Source organism: Lepidochelys kempii, chromosome 6 (genome assembly GCF_965140285.1).
Source record: "Lepidochelys kempii isolate rLepKem1 chromosome 6, rLepKem1.hap1, whole genome shotgun sequence".
In the NCBI taxonomy this organism is placed as follows: Eukaryota; Metazoa; Chordata; order Testudines; family Cheloniidae; genus Lepidochelys; species Lepidochelys kempii.
The window spans coordinates 48,564,108-48,582,650 of record NC_136385.1 but is presented as its reverse complement, the minus strand read 5'-3'; the positions used below and the strand labels follow the sequence as shown (position 1 = coordinate 48,582,650).

General features: G+C 39.7%; 1 protein-coding gene across 2 annotated transcripts in view; it reads left to right on the top strand.

The window, feature by feature from the left end:
- The window catches only part of PRMT3 (protein arginine methyltransferase 3), a 103,332-nt gene that overhangs the window by 5,632 nt on the left and 79,157 nt on the right, over window positions 1–18,543 (top strand). For both annotated transcript variants that reach the window (XR_012159379.2, XM_073347844.2), the window contains exons 3-7: window positions 1,593–1,675; window positions 6,754–6,803; window positions 8,353–8,455; window positions 11,116–11,269; window positions 15,441–15,585. Coding sequence is in view for 1 of the 2 variants with exons in the window: in XM_073347844.2 (XP_073203945.2) it covers window positions 1,593–1,675; window positions 6,754–6,803; window positions 8,353–8,455; window positions 11,116–11,269; window positions 15,441–15,585 (535 nt within the window). In the remaining variant the exon portion in view is untranslated. The remainder of the gene's footprint in view (window positions 1–1,592; window positions 1,676–6,753; window positions 6,804–8,352; window positions 8,456–11,115; window positions 11,270–15,440; window positions 15,586–18,543) is intronic.

Below are 18,543 nucleotides of genomic sequence, written 5' to 3'. Positions count from 1 at the left end.
CTGGAGAGACAAATCCACAGTTTGAGAACTGTAAAACTAAGCATCTCTGATGGTATCTTCTAGACTGAGCACTGAGTCCCATTGGATAGATAGAAAGATTATCCTAAATAATCTATACAGAAGCCCCTGGAATCCCATAAATCCCTAATCCATGAACTATTGGAACTCATTTACAAAACTTTTCTTAAACATTACATGAATATATTGTCTCATATTATAGAATTAGAATTTATAATCCCTATTCCATGATGAGATATCTTTGAGTATAATGTGTCTTAATTAAAACTATCTTTAGATAGGTTTTTTCCTCAAAAAGCATTTTATCAAAGAAATCCAATTTAAATAAAAAAAATCCCATTAAACATTTTTTTTTAAGTTATTGATTTTTATTCACCATTGTATTGTAGTTTTAAGAATGCCTGATAGAGGTCCTGTCGGTGTTTGTCTCTGTCTGAGGGATTGGCACAAATGCAATTGTATCTTAGGGCTTGGTTGTAGACAATGGATCGTGTGATGTGGTCTGGGTGAAAGCTGGAGGCATGTAGGTAAGTGTAGTGGTCAGTAGGTTTCCGGTATAGGGTGGTGGTTATGTGACCATCGCTTATTTGTACTGTAGTGTCCAGGAAGTGGATCTCTTGTGTGGACTGGTCCAGGCTGAGGTTGATGGTGGGGTGGAAATTGTTGAAATCCAGGTGGAGTTCTTCAAGGGCCTCCTTCCCATGGTCCAGATGATGAAGATATCATCAGTGTAGCGCAAGTAGAGTAAGGGCGCTAGGGGACGAGAGCTGAGGAAGCTTTGTTCTAAGTCAGCCGTAAAAATTTGGCATACTGTGGGACCAAGCGGGTACCCATTGCAGTGCCGCTGACTTGAAGGTATAAATTGTCCCCAAATCTGAAATAGTTGTGGGTGAGGACAAAGTCACAAAGCTCAGCCACCAGGTTTGCCATGACGTTATCGGGGATACTGTTCCTGATGGCTTATAGTTCATCTTTGTGTGGAATGTTGGTGTGGAGAGCTTCTACATCCATAGTGGATACTCATACCTTCTTGACAACTGTTGGGAATGGCCACATCCACCCTAAGTGAATTGGCCTCATTAGCACTGACCCAACCACTTGTTAAGGCAACTTCCATCTTTTCATGTGATACAGTAAGCAGGTATAAATATATATTTTCCACTCCATGCATTTGACGAAGTGGATTATAGCCCACGAAAGCTTATGCTCAAATAAATGTGTTAGTCTCTAAGATGCCACAAGGACTCCTTGTTGTTTTTACTGGTAAAGAAGACACTTGTGGGAAATTTTTAAAACAAAAATCTTGGTGTTTGTGTATCACCTTACCTCAAAGCACTCCACAGAAAACAATTACCTACCACAACAAAGTTGTGTAGCGTAAGAAATATTTAGGCACCACTTAATACTTCCTCAGCTAAAATGCAAAAGTTTGTTTAAATGATTTATAGCAGCAGCATGGGTTAGGTTAGTTCTTTTGCATGCGTGTCACACCTCGCTCTAAACAATCTCCATTTAGATTAGTGTTTTAATACTATTGACTCAATGTATATTCATTTCTCTCTTTTTACCTGCAGGCTGTTCAGTTCTGCTGAAGATACATTTTCCCACTGTAAATCGGAGCATCAATTTAATATTAGTAATATGATCCATAAGCATGGTAAGTACTTCTGTGATAATTTATAACTCTTTGCCATGAAATGACATTTTATTTAAATAAATGTTTTTGTGGACCAAGAAAGGAAAATCATTTTAAAAAGAACAAAAACCTCCTTCTGAAGACTCGGGAAACAAAACCTATTTCTGTCTGGGCCATGTATGCTCTACTAAGTCTAATAAAATTCCTCCACAACATTTCCATGTTTGGCCCTTTTTGTACTTTTATTTCGATCAGTAAAGCTCTGTCTAAACTGTAGACAGTGTCAGTTAAGTGTGAACAGCGTCTGACCGTTACTGCTAATATAGCTGAGTGCATCTACCCAGGAGCCATCTTCCTTGGTTAGCTCTTTCTGCTTTTTCGTACCTGCTATCCTGAACCATGTTTGTGCTTAGATCTGAAAATGCCTCAGCTGTTTTTCACGGGGTGCAGTCCCATCTACATTTATAATTCTGCTATTGCCAGGGGACCCATCTTAAAAGGCTGTTATCCTTTTGACATATTGGGGTTTAGATAATGTTAAATAGGACCTATCTACACTGCAGAATAGAACTGCTTTATGGTGTCAGGGCAGTCATGCTGTAACCAGGGCCCCTGTCATGGTTCTACAAGTAATGTAGGATAAATCTTGGAAATTAACTACTAGGGAGAGAGGAGGATGTGGATTGGATGTTAAGAGAATAGGGAGAAGTTAAAGCAGGGTGGTAAATATGGGAGTGCCGAGTGAGGGGACTTTGATGTGAAGCGGGTGGGGGGGAAACTGATGGAATTACAGGCACTCAGGTACTAAGATATTACAGTGGTAATAAGAACCTAGATAGGGAGGTATTGACAGGCATGTGCTGTTCAGGAAACACAGTAATAGACATAAAGGTGGTGGAGTAGCATTGTATATTAATGACCAGGTAGACAATACAGAAATTAGAAGTGATGGAATAGATAAAATGGAATCTATGGGTTCAGATTTACTTTGGGGAAGAAAGGTAACAGAGGTTCCATGGGATGGAGTTTGGGGTCTTTAACACTGGTTTTCATGTGGATAGAGACCTCTTCAATATTTTTAATGAAATAAATACTCTTGGAATTGTTTGTTAATGGGAAAATTTTAATTTCCCATCTTTAGATTGGACACAAGTGCTACTAATAATTGTAGGGCCCAGATATTCCTGGATGTGATAGCTGACACACCAAATAGTCACCAAACCAACAAGACTTAATATTCATAAGTAATGGTGACCTCACAAAAGAATTGGTTGTAGAGAACAACCTTGGTTCAAGAAATCATGAGTTAATTCAGTTTGAGATAAATGGAAGGATAAGCAAAAATAGGTCTGCAACTAGGGGCCCTTGATTTTAAGAGGACAGACTTTATAAAAATTAGGGAAGTGGACTTGAGTGTGAAGAATTCAAGGATTTGAATATGGAGGAGGCTTCGAATTAGTTTCTGCAACTTTGACTTAAAAGTTTCAGAAGCCTGCATGTCAAGCAAAGTGGGGGTTGAGAGGGAATATAGGGAAGGGTTGCAGATGAAACTAGATGAACAGGGATCTCAAACAGGTTATTAAGAGAGCTTGCAAGTAAAGAAAGAAGGGATGGATCAGCCAGGAAAGCTACCTCTTGAAGGTCAGGAAGTATAGGAGGGGAAAAAAAGTGATGACTGCTAAAAGCCAAGCAGAATTGGATCTTACAAAGGAAATTAAAACCAATAGTAAAAGGTTCTTTAACCATATAAATAAAAAGAAAACACCACTAAGCACTGAGGATGGGATGGAGATTAAAGTAATGTAAGTATGGCTCAACACCTACACTAATACTTTGCCTCAGTTTTTAAGAAGAGTAATCAGGAGTTTGGGGGCGGTGGCAGGGTGACTAATGGGGATACAGAAGTTGAAATTACCACATCTGAGATGGAAGCCAAACTCAAACAGCTTAATGGGACCAAATCAGGGAGCCTGGATAATCTCCATCCAATAATAAAGGACTAGCACATGAAATTGCAAGCCCAATAGCAAGGATTTTTACTGAATCTGTGAACTTGAAGATCGTGCCCTATGACTGCAGAATTTCAAATATAGTACCTATATATAGTATATATTTAAGAGGCAGTGGGGGGAGGAGGGGAGTGATCTGGGAAACTACAGGCACATTAGTTTGACCTCAATTCTGTGCAAGGTCTTAGAACAAATTTTGAAAGAGAGAGTAATAAATGTAAATGTAATTAATAAATGTAATTGTGGTAAAATATAACATACTTTTACAAAGGGTAGATTGCGCCAAACCAGTTATCTTCTCAAAGAAAGATGAGGTTGATTTTCTAGACAAAAGAAATACAATAGATCTAATCTACTTGGATTTCAGTAAAGCATTTGCTACAGTTCCATATGGGAAATAATAGTTAAATTGGAAAAGATAGGGATTAATACAAGAATCAAAAGGCAGAACTGGGTAAGGGGGAGACTACAACGGGTCATGCTGAAAGGTGAACTGTCAGGCTTGAGAGAGGGTTGAGAGAGTAGACTTCCTCAAAAGTTGGTCCTGGGGCCAGTCTTATTTAATACTTTCATTCATGAACTTGGCCCAAAAAGTGGTGGTGTGCTAATAAAATTTGTGGTTGTCACAAAGTTGGGAGATAACTCCAGTGTGGAGGAGGACTGGAATATCCTTCAAAAGTGGTCTCCCACCTTTTTATGCCCAAGATCACTTTGTGAATTTAAGGGCAACCCAGGATCTATCTCGCCTCTTCCCCGAGGCCCTGCCCCTTCCCCAAAGGCCCCCTCCCCATCACTCGCTCTCTGCCATCCTCACTCACTTTCACCAGGATGGGGTAGTGGGTTGGGGTTCAGGAGAGGGTGTGGGCTTGGGCTGGGGCTGAGAGATTTGCAGTGTGGGAGGGGGCGCTCTGAGCTGTGCCTGGGGCAGGGGGTTAGGGTGCAGGAGGTGGTATGGGGTCTGGGGGGGGAGGTCAGGGCTGGGGTTCAGGGTGCAGGAGGGGGTTCAGGGTGCTGGCTCCGGGAAGGGTCTGGGAGTTGGGTTGCGGCCTCCTGCCGGGCAGCCCTTACCTCTGGTAGGCAGGGCAGCTCCCTGCCTACCCCAGCCCCATGCCACTCCCGGAAGGGGCCAATACACTCCTGAGGCGGGTGGCCAGTGGGACGTGGCTCTGCACACTACCCCCTCTCTGCAAGCACTGCCTCTGCAGTTCCCATTGGCCACAGCTCCCCATTCTCGGCCAATGGGAGCTGCGGGGGTGGTGCTTGCAGGCAGGAGCAGCGTGTGCAGGGAGACCCCTTGCCCCTCTTCCCCAGGGCCATGGGGTGTGCTGGCCGCTTCTGGGAGTGGCATGGGGCTGGGTCAGGCATGGAGCCTGTCTAAGTGGTAGCCCCGCTGCGCCACCGGAGATTGCGATTGAGTGGAAGAGCCTCTAGGATTGACCAGTCAATCACGTTCGACTGGTTGGTGACTACTGTCTTACAAGATGTGGTGACCTTGAAAACTGAAGTAATAGAAATTGGATGAAATTTAATAGTTCAGTGTGAAAGGTGCACTTGGGGATTAACAACAAGAATTTTTGCTATAAGCTGGGGACATATCTGTTGAAAGTGACTGCGAAGGAGAAGGACATGGGTATATTCATCTGTCACAGGATGACGGTGAGCTGCCAATGTGATGCAGCCATGAAAAAAGGCTTCTGCAATCCTAGGATGCATCAGGCGAGGTATTTACAGTAGAGACAGGGAAGTGTTTGTATCCTTATACAAGGCACTGGTGAGACCTCATCTGGAATACTTTGTGTAATTCTGGTCTCTCCCGTTTAAGAAAGATGAATTTAAACTGGAACAGGTGCAGAGAAGGGCTACCAGGATGAACAGAAGAATGGAGAACCTACCTTATGAGAGGAGACTTAAGGAGCTTTGCTTGTTTAGCCTAACCAAAGGAAGGTGGAGGGGAGATATGATTGTTCTGTCCAGATGCATCAGAGCGATAAATACCAGGGAGCGAGACGAGTTATTTAAGTTAAGGGCCAATGTTAGCCCAAGAACAAATGGATATAAACTGTCCATCAATAAGTTTAGGTTTGAAATTTGATGAAGGTTTCTAACTATCAGAGGAATAAAGTTCTGGAACAGCCTTCCAGTGGGAGTTGTGGAGGCAAAAAACCTATCTTGTTTTAACACTGAGCTTGATAAATTTGTGGAAGGGATTGTGGGAGGTTAGATAGGTCATATGCCATTGTAGGCAATCTGTGACTGCTATTAGCAAATATCTCAATCACCGGAGGTGGAACACTAGATGGGGAGGGCTCTGAGTTATGACAGAGAATTATTTCCCAGGTATCTATCTGCTGGGTTTTGCCCACGTGTTCAAGGTTTTACTGATCGCTGTATTTGAGGTAGGGAAGGAATTTCCTCCCAGGTCAGATTGACAGACGGGGGTTGGCAAGGGGAGGGGAGGCCTTTCATCTTTCTCTGCAGCATGGGTCACTTGCTGGTTTGAACTAGAGTAAATGATGGATTAATATAGCAACCTAATGGAATAGTTCTGTTGCTGTCATCGTATAGCGAACATGGGATATGTTTAAACCACTTTTGTTACTGTGCTACAAAGCCAGTTTAAGGGATTGTTTGTCATAAATTAGTCCTAGCTGACAGAGTTTATTCAATAATTAGAAAGCTGCTAATGTGTATCAAAATTGTCACGGGATACCAGCATTTATACTCAGGTTTCTAGCCAAAGACTCTTACTATCGATGTTACTGTAGATGTTGCTGCCTTTCTGAGCAAGCCAGGTGGAAAGCTGTTTGCTAAGTGACAGAATTCCCTGTTAGATAAGCTATGTTTACATGTGTTTGGTTTTTAGTATGTTGCAAATATAAACTGAAGACTGAATTAAAGGATCTGACACTTTAGTCCTGAAGAAAAATATCAGAATAATGTAGATAGCAAATGAAGGTAGGAACACTGCACTAAATAATAGTGTGCACCCCTGGGAACACTGGCCAATTGAACAACTAATTAACATTTGCACTATTGTAAAATATGTGATTTTTTTTTTTTATTGTAACATGAGCTTTTTTTCTTTTTCAGCACTTGAGTTTTATGGATACATTAAGCTAATAAACTTTGTTAGAATGAAGGTAAGTGGACAGTTTATTACTTCAATTTTTTACTTTGTGAATGGGGAAAAATATTTTGAGTGTGTTTTTATGGAATAATTCTATATTAAGTCTCTAGAAATAAGTAATTGTGGAAATTGTTTTAAAATTTATAAATGAATTTATGCAGATCTCTGAGCAGTTTAAGTGGCTTTTAGTTTTTATTTAGTAAAATCCACCTTAAATAAATGAAAAATATTTTAAAATTGAGACACAAGATGTATTCATTCCAGGGCAATATTTCCAGTCTCCTATAAAGTCCAAGTAATTGGCCTTCGTGTGATTGTGCTGCATATTGGGGTTTGATGAAATGAGTGGAATTTACCTACCAGTCTGGCCACAGCTGGAATAGCAGCTGCTGCTCCATTCAGTTTAGGGAGGGGGTTTCCTTGCCACTGGATCCATGTCTGTTCAGAATCATTCTCTGGTAGTTAAGGTAAGATTACATGAGGTGGGTAGAAAGTGCAAAAGGAGAGAACCCAAAGTAGGATTGGAAGTATTGCTCACTTCTAATTTGATTGTTTCAGGCCCTGTCTCTGTTTTACTGATATCAGGATATCTGGTTCAGAGCTGTAGTGTAGTAGGGACCGCTTCATGTGCCTGTGTACACTACAACTTATGAACATGTTGTAACTTTCTCCTGATTCAGTTTAGTTTTAGCATGGATGGGCTCTTACACAACTTAGCATTTTTGAGACCTGTAATGCCTGGGCATGTTTTCATCTTCAGGTAGTATGGACTGGTTAGTTAGTTACATCTTACTGTTAGTCCTGTGAGGTAGGTAATTGTTGTGATGTTGCAAATTGAGAAACTGATGTTTCGAGCCTGATTTTTTCCCCTCAAGATGTGCTGAACATATACAGCTAATTAGAGCTGTGAGGCTCAGCACTTGTAAAAACTGGGCTCTAAGTGACTTGCTCCAAGTCACAGTTGTTGTCAGAGCCAGATTTAGAATCCAGGAGTAGCTTTCTCTACTTCAGCAGTTCTCAACCAGGGACCCTGGGCCCCCTGGGGGGCTGCTAGCAGGTTTCAGGGGGTCCTTAAGCAGGGTCGGCATTAGACTCACTGTGACTCAGGGCAGAAAGCCCCTGCCATGTGGTGCTGAAGCCTGGGCCCCCAAGCCCTGCCACTTGGGGCTGAGGCTGAAGCCTGAGCAACTTAGCTTTGCGGGGCCATTTGTGGCATATGGCCCTGGGCAATTGCCCTGCTTGCTACCTCTTAATGCTAGCCCTGGCTTTTATATGCAGAAAATCAGTTGTTGTGGAACAAGTAGGGCCTGGAGGTTTTATAGCATGTTGTGGGGGCCTCAGAAAGAAAAAGGTTAAGAACCTCTGCTCTATGTCATGTTGCCAAGTAATGCTTCTCTCTCAGCTTTTGCTACAAGGTTATTTTAATAAGTCATTTAGACACTTGTAGCCCATGGAGAAAAGTGAAACTAACTTACTTATGTCTTGTAGTTTACTTTTTAAACTAAGGTCCTATGATTTTTAAGAACCTTATTTCACATGCTCATTTAATGTTTTTTGTCTAGAAACCAACTGCAGAATACTTGAATTCTCTCAGCAGCCCACTGCCGTGGGAGGAAGAGAAGTACTTGAAACCAGAGCTAGAAGATGATCTATTACTTCAGTTTGGTAAGACTTTTCAATCAGAGTATAGCCTTACTAGAACAATAAGTGACCTCGCCCCTTTCATAGTTTAGTACATCCCAGGTGAGACAATATCCCTAGATGTAGATGGGCTAGATTTACATTTCCCAGGGCAATGGACTATCCAAAATGTTCAAATGAAGTGATCTATGAATATTTTGTAGCCTTAAAAAAAAAAAAAAAAAAAAAAAAAAAATAATAAAAGGTTGTATGAACAGATTGGGGAGGGAGTGTCACACTTAACTCTAAATGTTTATGGAATTTCCATTCTTATGCTGCAGCAAAACATTGTCTTTATAAATCACATTTGGGTACTTAAAATTAATCCGATCACCTACAAATAAACACATTAGAGGTAGTAATCTGTGTAATTGAAAACTACGTCACATTTTGTATTGGTTATCTTTCATTAGGTACCTAACAAATACAATAATATGACGAAATTATATATTTGTATTTGGAATTCTGAAGACCTATATAAATCACTTGAGTTTATCTCTCACGACTTATATTTGTGTTATCTGTATTCTTCCTCCCCTTTCTCAATACTATTTTGTCACTCGGCGCATCTTTCCTTCATTTAAATTGTAAGGCTTTTTTTGTTTAGGGCGGGGACTGTGTCCTTCTATGTTTGTACGCTACCTAGCACAAGGGGGCCCAGTCCTAATTAGAACTTTCTGTACTGCAGTAGCACCCAAGATAGGGAATGGGGGATTGTTTCCCTTTCCTAACCAACTTATATTGGGATTTTTCTGACTGTACCGCTGACTTGCAATGTGATCCTCGAGCAAGTTGCAAAGGGCCAGATTTCCAGAGGTGCTGTGTACTCACGGCTCCATTTGATGTTATAAGGAGTTGGAGGTGCTCAACACTTCAGAAAATTATGCTGTAAATGTGTCTCTCACTTTCATCTATTGGGTAAAATGAGTATGTACCTATCAGCTGGGGTATGATTTTTAAATCCAGTTATTCCTGTTACTAGACATTATTCTCTCTGTATATCTCTAGTTCATTTTTTAGAAGATCCAAACTGTATCTAGAGAACGCTGTGATTTTGCTGTTGATCTACTGAAGTAACTTCCAAGCTGCTTGACCAAACCTAAATAAGAAGGCTCTCTCCAGATCTTCAGGAGCAATGTCCTGTGCTTCATGACTATCTTACCAATGGCTTGTTATGGCTTTGACATCCACTTCAATCCTGTTCCGTGGCTTTATATGTGCTTTACTGTGTATCTCCATTGTAAATTTTTTGATGGTTTCTAACATGTTCCATGCTTGCGCTCTCTCCCTCTCCGCAGTTTTCTGCCCTGCGTCCTCCTCCTGACCCTCATTTTGGGGACTGCCTTTAGGGAAGGGATACTGATTTTTGTTTCCTGTTCTGAGTGGTGTGGAAGCATTATTTCCCCCATCCTCCATGACCCTAACTAGTTCTAAACATAGGCGTGGGAACTAGGGATGCAGGGGGTGCTGCCGGACCCCCAGGTTTTGTGTGGGGTCCTGGCCGCTGGCCCTGTGCCCAGGGTCCCATCTGCTGTCGGCCCTGTGCCCAGGGCTCTGCTCCTGGCACTGTGCCCTAGGGTCCTGGCGGCCACCCCCAGCTATGGTCCCAGTCTCAGCTCCCTAACTTCTGTCTGCATCTTCCCTCACCCGCCTCCTCCCGGAGCCATGGCCTGGTCCTGGCCCCTGCTCTGGGAAGAAGTGGCATAGATAGGAGTAAAGGGTGTGAAGTAAAAATTTTGGGGATCACTGGCTTTCAGCACTCGCACTGTAAAAAGTGTTCCAGTGTCACTGGTTTGAGAAGTTCTGTTGCCACAGCTCTTGTTGGCCTTGTGCAATGCCCCCCAGAAAAGCATTGCTTCATGAGATCAAAACAAAGGTGTATTTGGTCCCTAAATCTAAGCTCATTTTCTCTGCAGTGTTTCTGGCTTGTCAAGGAAGACAAGCCAGAGGATCCGTTTGCTCTACCATGCAAGAGACTCAATTACGATAACCCCATCTCCCAAGTGTGGTGGGGCCTAATCCTTCATTATTGACATCCAGTGGCAATTATGCCTGCTGTGTTCAGCGGGTGCAAGGTTGGACCTATGTTTTGAAGTCAAGGCACTATTTTAATAATAATGAATTATACTTACCTATGGATCTCAAAGCATCTCACACATTTTTATTAAGCCCCACAACAGCCCTGAGGGATGAGTTTGAAGGGCTATGAATATATTTTTTGTCACATGCTAGTTACGAAAGCCTTCATCTTGTAGAACATCTTGTCTTCTGAGTTAATAGCCCTTCTAGCTCTTGGCCAAGGTAATTGGCAAAGCAGGGTGTACCGCCTTCATTGGCTTCAGCTAAAGAGAACGTCTGATTTGTTAAGTCATGAAGACTAGTATTCAGACACATTTGAAAGGTAGAATTTTGGGGTATTGGTGTTAAGGGCCCACCTCCTCCATGCTCACTTATGGTAAGTGTTACCTTGCTCTGCAAGTAGTCCTATCCATGAAGATACTTGTGGAATAACATACTGTTTAATGAATGAAGGTAGCAGCATCAGGCACTTAATTTATCCTTTATATAGATATATTTATACACATCTGTAATTAGGTAATGCTGTCAGTTGACAGTGGTTGACATTTGTTGTTCTATTTCATTAGACATAGAGGATCTTTATGATTCTACAAACATCTCATACCCCAATGGACTAAGTGATAACACAGCGATCCTCGAACAGTTGAAATGTACAGAACACAGAGCAAAGCTTGCAGAAACGGCATTAGCCAGAGCGCAAGAAGATCTTCAGAAAATGAGGTAAGATGTTTTTGAATAAAGCTTTTTCTGAAGCAGAGTTCTGGATGGTAGACAAAAATGTGTGCAGTTAATACTAGCAGTCAGTAGAAACTCAGGCTGCAGAATTCAAGTGAAAGTTAGCACCGTCAGGACATTAGTCTTATCTGTGTGTTTTACCTCTGCAAATAGTGTCGATTTGTGGTGTTTTAAAAATATTGCAAGATAAAGCACAACTAAACTGACTAAATGTCTAGACAAAACTCCTGAGCCATGAAACAGATTTCTTCCCATTCCCCCTCCCTAAGCCATCAATAGTGGAATCAAATTCCCGTGTTGTGGAATTTCCATTGAAAATTTCTTTCCTTTCTCTGCTCTCTTATCCCCAAACTAAAATCTAGGGAGTACAAGCAAGAATGTCATCTGATCTTAACTTTAAATCATGAAGTTTTGCAGTATATCATTGGTGGTGGTGCAGCTGCATAAATATGAAGGAATTGGTATCTCCTGGAATTTATGAAATCCTGCCAAATTGTTAGTTCAAGATGACAACTGCAGCCACTCCAGTTGCAGCAATCAAAGACATTGGAAAGATGAAGTATTAATCTACCTTGAATCACCCTTATTTAAGAAATTATGGTTGCTGCTTGTTGACGGATGCCGTTAGAATCCTAGGACTGAAGGGGACCTCGAGAGGTCATCTAGTCCAGTCCCCTGCCCTACTCATGGTAGGACTAAGTATTGTTCAGACCATCCCTGACAGGTGTTTGTTTAACCTGCTCTTAAAAATCCCCAATGATGGAGATTCTAGGCAATTTATTCTCGTGCTTAAGCACTTTGACTGGTAGGAAGTTTTTCTGAACGTCCAGCCTAAACTTCCCTTGGTGCAATTTAAGACCATTGCTTCTTGTCCTTTCCTCAGAGGTTAAGGAGAACAATTTACCTCCCTCCTCCTTGTAACAACCTTTTATGTACTTGAAAACTGTTAACATGTCCCCTCTCAGTCTTCCCTTCTCCAGACTAAACAAACCCAGTTTTTTCAATCTTTTCTCACAGGTCATGTTTTTTAGACCTTTAATAATTTTTGTTGCTCTTCTCTGGACTTTCTTCAGTTTGTCCACATCTTTCCTGAAATGTGGCACCCAGAACTGGACACAATAATCCAGTTGAGGCCTCATAAGTGTGGAGTAGAATGGAAGAATCACTTCTTGTCTTGCTTACAACACGCCTACTAAGACATTCCAGAATGTTTGCTTTTTTTTTTTTTTTTCCCCAATAGCGTTACGCTGTTGACTCATATTTAGCTTGTGATTCGGGATGACCCCCAGATCCCTTTCAGCAGTACTCCTTCCTACATAGTCATTTCCCATTCTGTGTGTGCACAGCTGATTGCTCCTTCCTAAGGGGAATGCTTTACATTTGTCCTTATTGAATTTCATCCTGTTTACTTCAGACCATTTCTCCAGTTTGTCCAGATCATTTTGAGTTTTAATTCTATCCTTTTAATTCATTTAATTTCATTAATTGCAACCCCTCCCAGCTTGGTATCGTCCGCAAACTTTGTAAGTGTGCTTTCTATGCCATTATGTAAATCATTGATGAAGATATTGGACAGAACCGGACCCAGAACTGATCTCTGTCGGATCCCACTTGATATGCCATTCCAGCTTGACTGTGAACCACTGATAAGTACTCTGTGGGAACGCTTTCCCAACCAGTTATGCACCCACCTTATAGTAGCTCCATCTAGATTGTATTTCCATAGTTTGTTTATGAGAAGGTCATGCGAGACAGTATTAAAGGTCAAGCTATACCACATCTACAACTCCCCCATCCACAAGGGTTCTTCTCCTGTCAGAGAAAGCTATTAGGTTGGTTTGATACGATTGGTTCTTGACAAATCCATGCTGACTGTTGCTTATCACCTTATTATCTTCTAGGTGTTTACAAATCGATTGCTTAATTATTTGCTCCATAATCTTTCAGGGTACTGAAGTTAAGCTGACTACTCTGTAATTGCCCTGGTTGTCCTTATTTCTCTTTTTTGTAGATGGGCACTATATTTTCCCTTTTCCAGTCCTCTGGAATCTCTCTTGTGTAAGGAAGTCTTACATGTTACATAATGTGAGATGTTTGAGTCCACCACATGCTTTCAAGTTAAAGAATGACAGTTCTGCGTACTTCACAAACGTGTGGAATGTAAACTTATTCTTGTTCAGAACCTAGTAATTACACTTATAAAGAGCATGCTGCATTTGAGACCCTGTAATAAGCTAGTACTTTCATGGGATATCAGCGTGATCTTCACAAATTGGAAGTCTCTTCTTAAGCCATGATTAATTTTTTTAAATCACGGTTTCTGATGTACAATGTTCTTCCAGTGCCATTAAAATTTTAGTGACTTATCTACCCTAAGCTCAACAAAAATAAGAGAAGAGGGGTTTGTATCTACATCTTCCTAATCAGTATATCAGGGTTAACATCTCTACAGTTATGAAAAATGCTTTAGGAGTTTAAATGACAACATGTTCAAGACTTCAGTTTTACATCTCATATGAGCACAGAGGCTTCTAAAACTATTGGAAGCTGTCTCCAACAATTAGTGGGAGGACAGTCACCTAGTGAATCTCAAACATTTCTTGCAGCACCTGGGTTTTCCTTTAAAGGTTGCCAGTCCAAATAGTCCTGTTCTAATGATGTTTAGTTGAGCTGACAGGTTGAGAGTGCAGTGGTATGTGGTTGGAGGTTAACAGTAACAATCTTTTGCTTAACTGGTGGAAAAAAAGTAACAATGTTTTCTAAACATAACTAAGTTTCAACCTACAATATTTGACACAGTTTACAAATTTAAAGATATGTCACGTTTATCTTGAATTTATCATATTACCCTGCTCCTGCATACGATGAGCAGGTATGTAACTTTGCTCATGTGAATAGTGGTCCTATTCAAGGGTAAAGTTAAGCATTTGCAGCATCAGGCTAAAATTGTATTTCATTAAAAACTTTTCTCTTACTGGCATAAAATATTTGTCACTTACAGAAAAAAATTGTTCACAATGAAAAGTAACTAAATTTCCAATAAACTAATAAAATTATTCCAAAGTCTTTTGTACAAACAAGCCAAAATTTTCGAAATAGGTTTCTAAAGTTGGGCTACTAAGACTATATTTAGGCACCTAAGTGCTTTCGAAAATCCTGTATCTAAATCACTTAACAGCACAAGTCCTGTTCACTTCAAACTGTAGACTCTGATGAAGGGGCGTAGGCTGGTTGAAAGACTTCTGTTTGCTTGACTTATGGGAGTTCACAATATCTGAAGGTGCTGTTGGCTGCATATATAGCCCAAGCTGTTTGCTTATCAGTTTTGTGTTCGAGTTTGTAGTCTTCTAACAGTGTGGCCATGGGCTTACCTTTTTTTTTAGCATAGAGGAATATTTCCAGTAGAGGAAACTGTAAATTCTTGTGGAAGAAACAAGACAACAACAAGAAACAACGTACAAAACATCCTCTTTGTCAATTTAAGACTAAAAAAGGGAAATAAGTGGAGAACTAGCAACACTAAAACAAAAAAAATCTTTTACAATTAAAAAAAATCTTTTAAAATCATGATTTGTATCAATCCTGCCTGGTTTTCTTTTTTAAAATTTTGTTGGTTGTTAATATACTCAACCTTCCATAAATCACTAACGTAGGTGTGTTTTAAGAGTAGTTTTTAAAGGTGTCATGGTTTTGAACCACATCTCTAGATAATATGGTCTCTGTCATGTTTGTCTCATCCTGTATTTTGACTTCTGACATACTGTTAACATAGAAACCGCTTACAAAATGGGCATTTCCCTCTTTTTTTTAAAAAAAAACCCTAACGAAATTTAAATCAGGTGGGTTGTAATTGGGGTGCTTTTCCAACATAGATGGAGGGTGTAGGGATAGCACGCAGATAAATGAAACACTGCAAACTTCACACTGCTGGAATTTAGTGTCTAAAATGCGGAAGAAATGCAGAGAGAATAGCAAATCATGCAGCAGCTTTTTCTCGGAGCCAGTAGGGGGAGTTTCAGCACAGTTAAGTCATAATGGAGTTTCGGTGTTGTAAAAGGCCCTCTGCAGTCTGCATTCCTTATCTCTTCTCAGCTCCCCCCTTCTTTTTCATGGTCCTGTAAACATGTCTCAAGGGTATGTTTCAAATTGATTACAGAGAATTTGCACAGGATTTTGTGATGAACGCAGATGTCAGAAGCAGCTCTTCGTCATCTAGCGCCATTGCGGAACTCCGGGAGGATGAGGATGGCGTTTACTTCAGTTCATATGGGCATTATGGGATACACGAAGAGATGCTAAAGGTTAGAAAGTCAACACAAATGCATCTTACTCATAACTAGGAAGGAAAAATGGAATGAAAAAAAGCTGTGCCCATAAATATACTCTGCAGAGTAGCTGCATTTTTAACCCTTCCGGTGTTTAATAGTTTATCCTGGGAGCTAGAGTGAAAGAATCACAAAAAAGAGCTAATATTTTCAGCTGCCATTGTATCTAGATTCCTGTCGTATACGTTCTTGACTGTACCAGAAACACTAGAAATGTAATAGAAGTATATTGAGATTACAGGTATACTTGATTGCTAGTAAGAAAATATTCATCTCTAATATCTGTAACAACATCTGTTCTTGCTGCTTTTGTTTCTTTTGCTGTAGAAATGTGAGTGAATTCTGTATACTACTGTAAGATATAAACAGTAAATGTCCTTCATTTTTTATTCTGCTCTTTAGACGAAAATTTAGCAAGCAAAAAACCACACTAAACCTTTAAATGCTATGTCTGCCAATTTATGTAGTTATTCAAAAATTATTTGAACTCCATTTAGTGTATCGATAAGCATTACATTGAACAATTACTAGGATTGTCTAAATATTATTTAAGAATGGAAAATATATTTAAAAGAGAATGTCCAGAACTCTTCAAAAAACAAACAAAAATCCTTTCATCCTGAGTGTTAACTTAATTTTATAAGTGGCTTTTATTTTAACCCAAAATCTTTAGTACCGGCTCTCTGAAAAAAGAATATTATGTTGTGTACAAGGACAGGAATTGGTTGCTCTGAAATATCATAAAGCAATTCTGCAATTTCATAATAAAGAAAGAACATGGGTATCTAAACAAAATCAGCTAAAATATGAAGCCATAAGGTACATTCACTCTTATATAGCATAGGTAGCAGATTTAGGCTTCCTGCTTTCTGAAACATTTACTGGTCCTAGCCTCAGAAAAATCCTCTGCATCTGTTTTATGGTACATTTGAACAGCATTGAGCAGCCGATGTGTTTTTATGGAGCATTCTTGCAGAAATCCTTTTGTGGCACAGGTGTCTGTGGATACAGATGGTAATATGCTTTCCAAAATGAAAAGCATAGTGGTAAAGAGGTGTGTGCAGAACTTGGAAACAATCAGTTTTAATCAGATTTGCGTCAGCACTGTATGTCTGCCAGACTAACAAAATGACTTTTAAATATGGGGCTAGAGGTATTTTTATTTTATTTATTTATTTTAAAGTCAGTCACACACAGAAAATCTGAAATCATAAGCTCTAAATCACTTTGTCAGACTGGGGTAAAACCATTTTGTTGATACGAACAGTTCATAGTACCTTGGTTTGGAGCTATACTAAAAGATCCTGAACCTCTGATGAACTGATAGTTTTATAGTTGGTGATAAATCTTTCTATTTCACTGGCTTCAGGAAACTTTTGTGATGTTAAAATCCCTTTAGTAACATCTGATTTCTGCCCAATAAAATGTGGAAAATACCTGAGTTATGGCGTGTGTAAGTTCTTGTATATACTTAGTTTTTAGGTCCAAAAGACCCCAACACATACAACATTTATTTTGCTTAAGTTTTTATTATTGTGAGTTTTTTACATTAAAAATAATGGCTCATTAAATTGAAGTGATAGCAAACTTTTTGTTAAATTAATCCTAAATCTGCTTATAACATGTTTTATTGGTTTAAAAAAAAACCAAACAAACCAGCAACCACGCACAAAAAACAAGCTCATTTTTTTTTGTCCTTTAACTTAGCCCTGGCAGGTCAGTGTTGTTTATGCTATTCCCTCCCATAGTATTTCAGAGGACAGGAGGATTGCTACTTGAAACGGATAGTGCGCTTTATTTAAAAATTGCTTGAAGAGTGTCTGTCTGATAATAACTTACTTATTTTTCAGCTTATTGTATTGAAAGGTTGGATGGGAGGAGAGAAGGAGTTGATGAATAGAGACCCAAAATGAATGACTGAAGCTCATTCAAGCAGCAGTGCATGTAGTAAAGACAGCAGTTGGAATACTATTGATTAAGTTGGGGCAGTGCTGAAGCAGTGTGATTGGTGAAGCTGAAAGCTTTCCAGCTGACTGCTTTCTCGATTGATGCTGAACCTTTTGAATTTTTTGTGGTTTCAGCAAATCCCGTATTTCAGAGCTGCTGAGAGCATAAAAAAATCCTGAATCCTTAAAATCTGCCCTCATAACAAACCAATATAATTTTAGATGATCCTAACAAAAGTTTTTATAATTCATAATTTTATCAAAACCAATGCAAAGCTGTGATTCTCTCAACATTTTATTAAACTATCCCATTTTTGTAGTGATTTTTTTTTCTTTCAAATATTGCTTTTTTTGTGAAGAACTGATTTACCTTAAATTAAAATGGAGCTCACTGGAATCTAAATTGTTTAATAAAAGTTTGCATGCTTATGCTTTACTCTTAACTTTTTTTTAAGTAACTTTATTTTGCTCATCTAAAAAGAAATAAACTGTCTTGGCTGATAGAGAAATTAATATTATGGAAGATAAAAGAATAATTTCTTGATCCTTTATCATCTAATGGTGCAATACGGACTTTTCATGCATGCACTAGGGTTCAGCTCTCTTCTTCAGCACAGTATTGTTTTTAGACTGTCCAAGCCAGAGCCATAAATAGTTAGTTATAATCATGGCTTTTTAATTTCCTTTTCATTCGCTCTGTCACTTGATTCTCTGGCTGTTGCAACAGGGACTCTAAAACAGATGGCTTACTGTCCATTTGAGTGCCTTCGCATATAAAGAGCATCAGTGTTTGCTCGCTGGTAAGTTGAGCTGCTCTGCCAGCTCACATACTAATCCACTACAGATATTCCAATAAGTATGCTTGAGAGCCTGCCAGCTCTTTGGGGGATGCTGAGTTAGTGCTTGGTCATTGCTTCTGAACTTAGTATTTCATAGTGTTTGTTGTGTAGCTTCAGTGATTTATTTGTTGTCTTATGGTTTGTAGGTT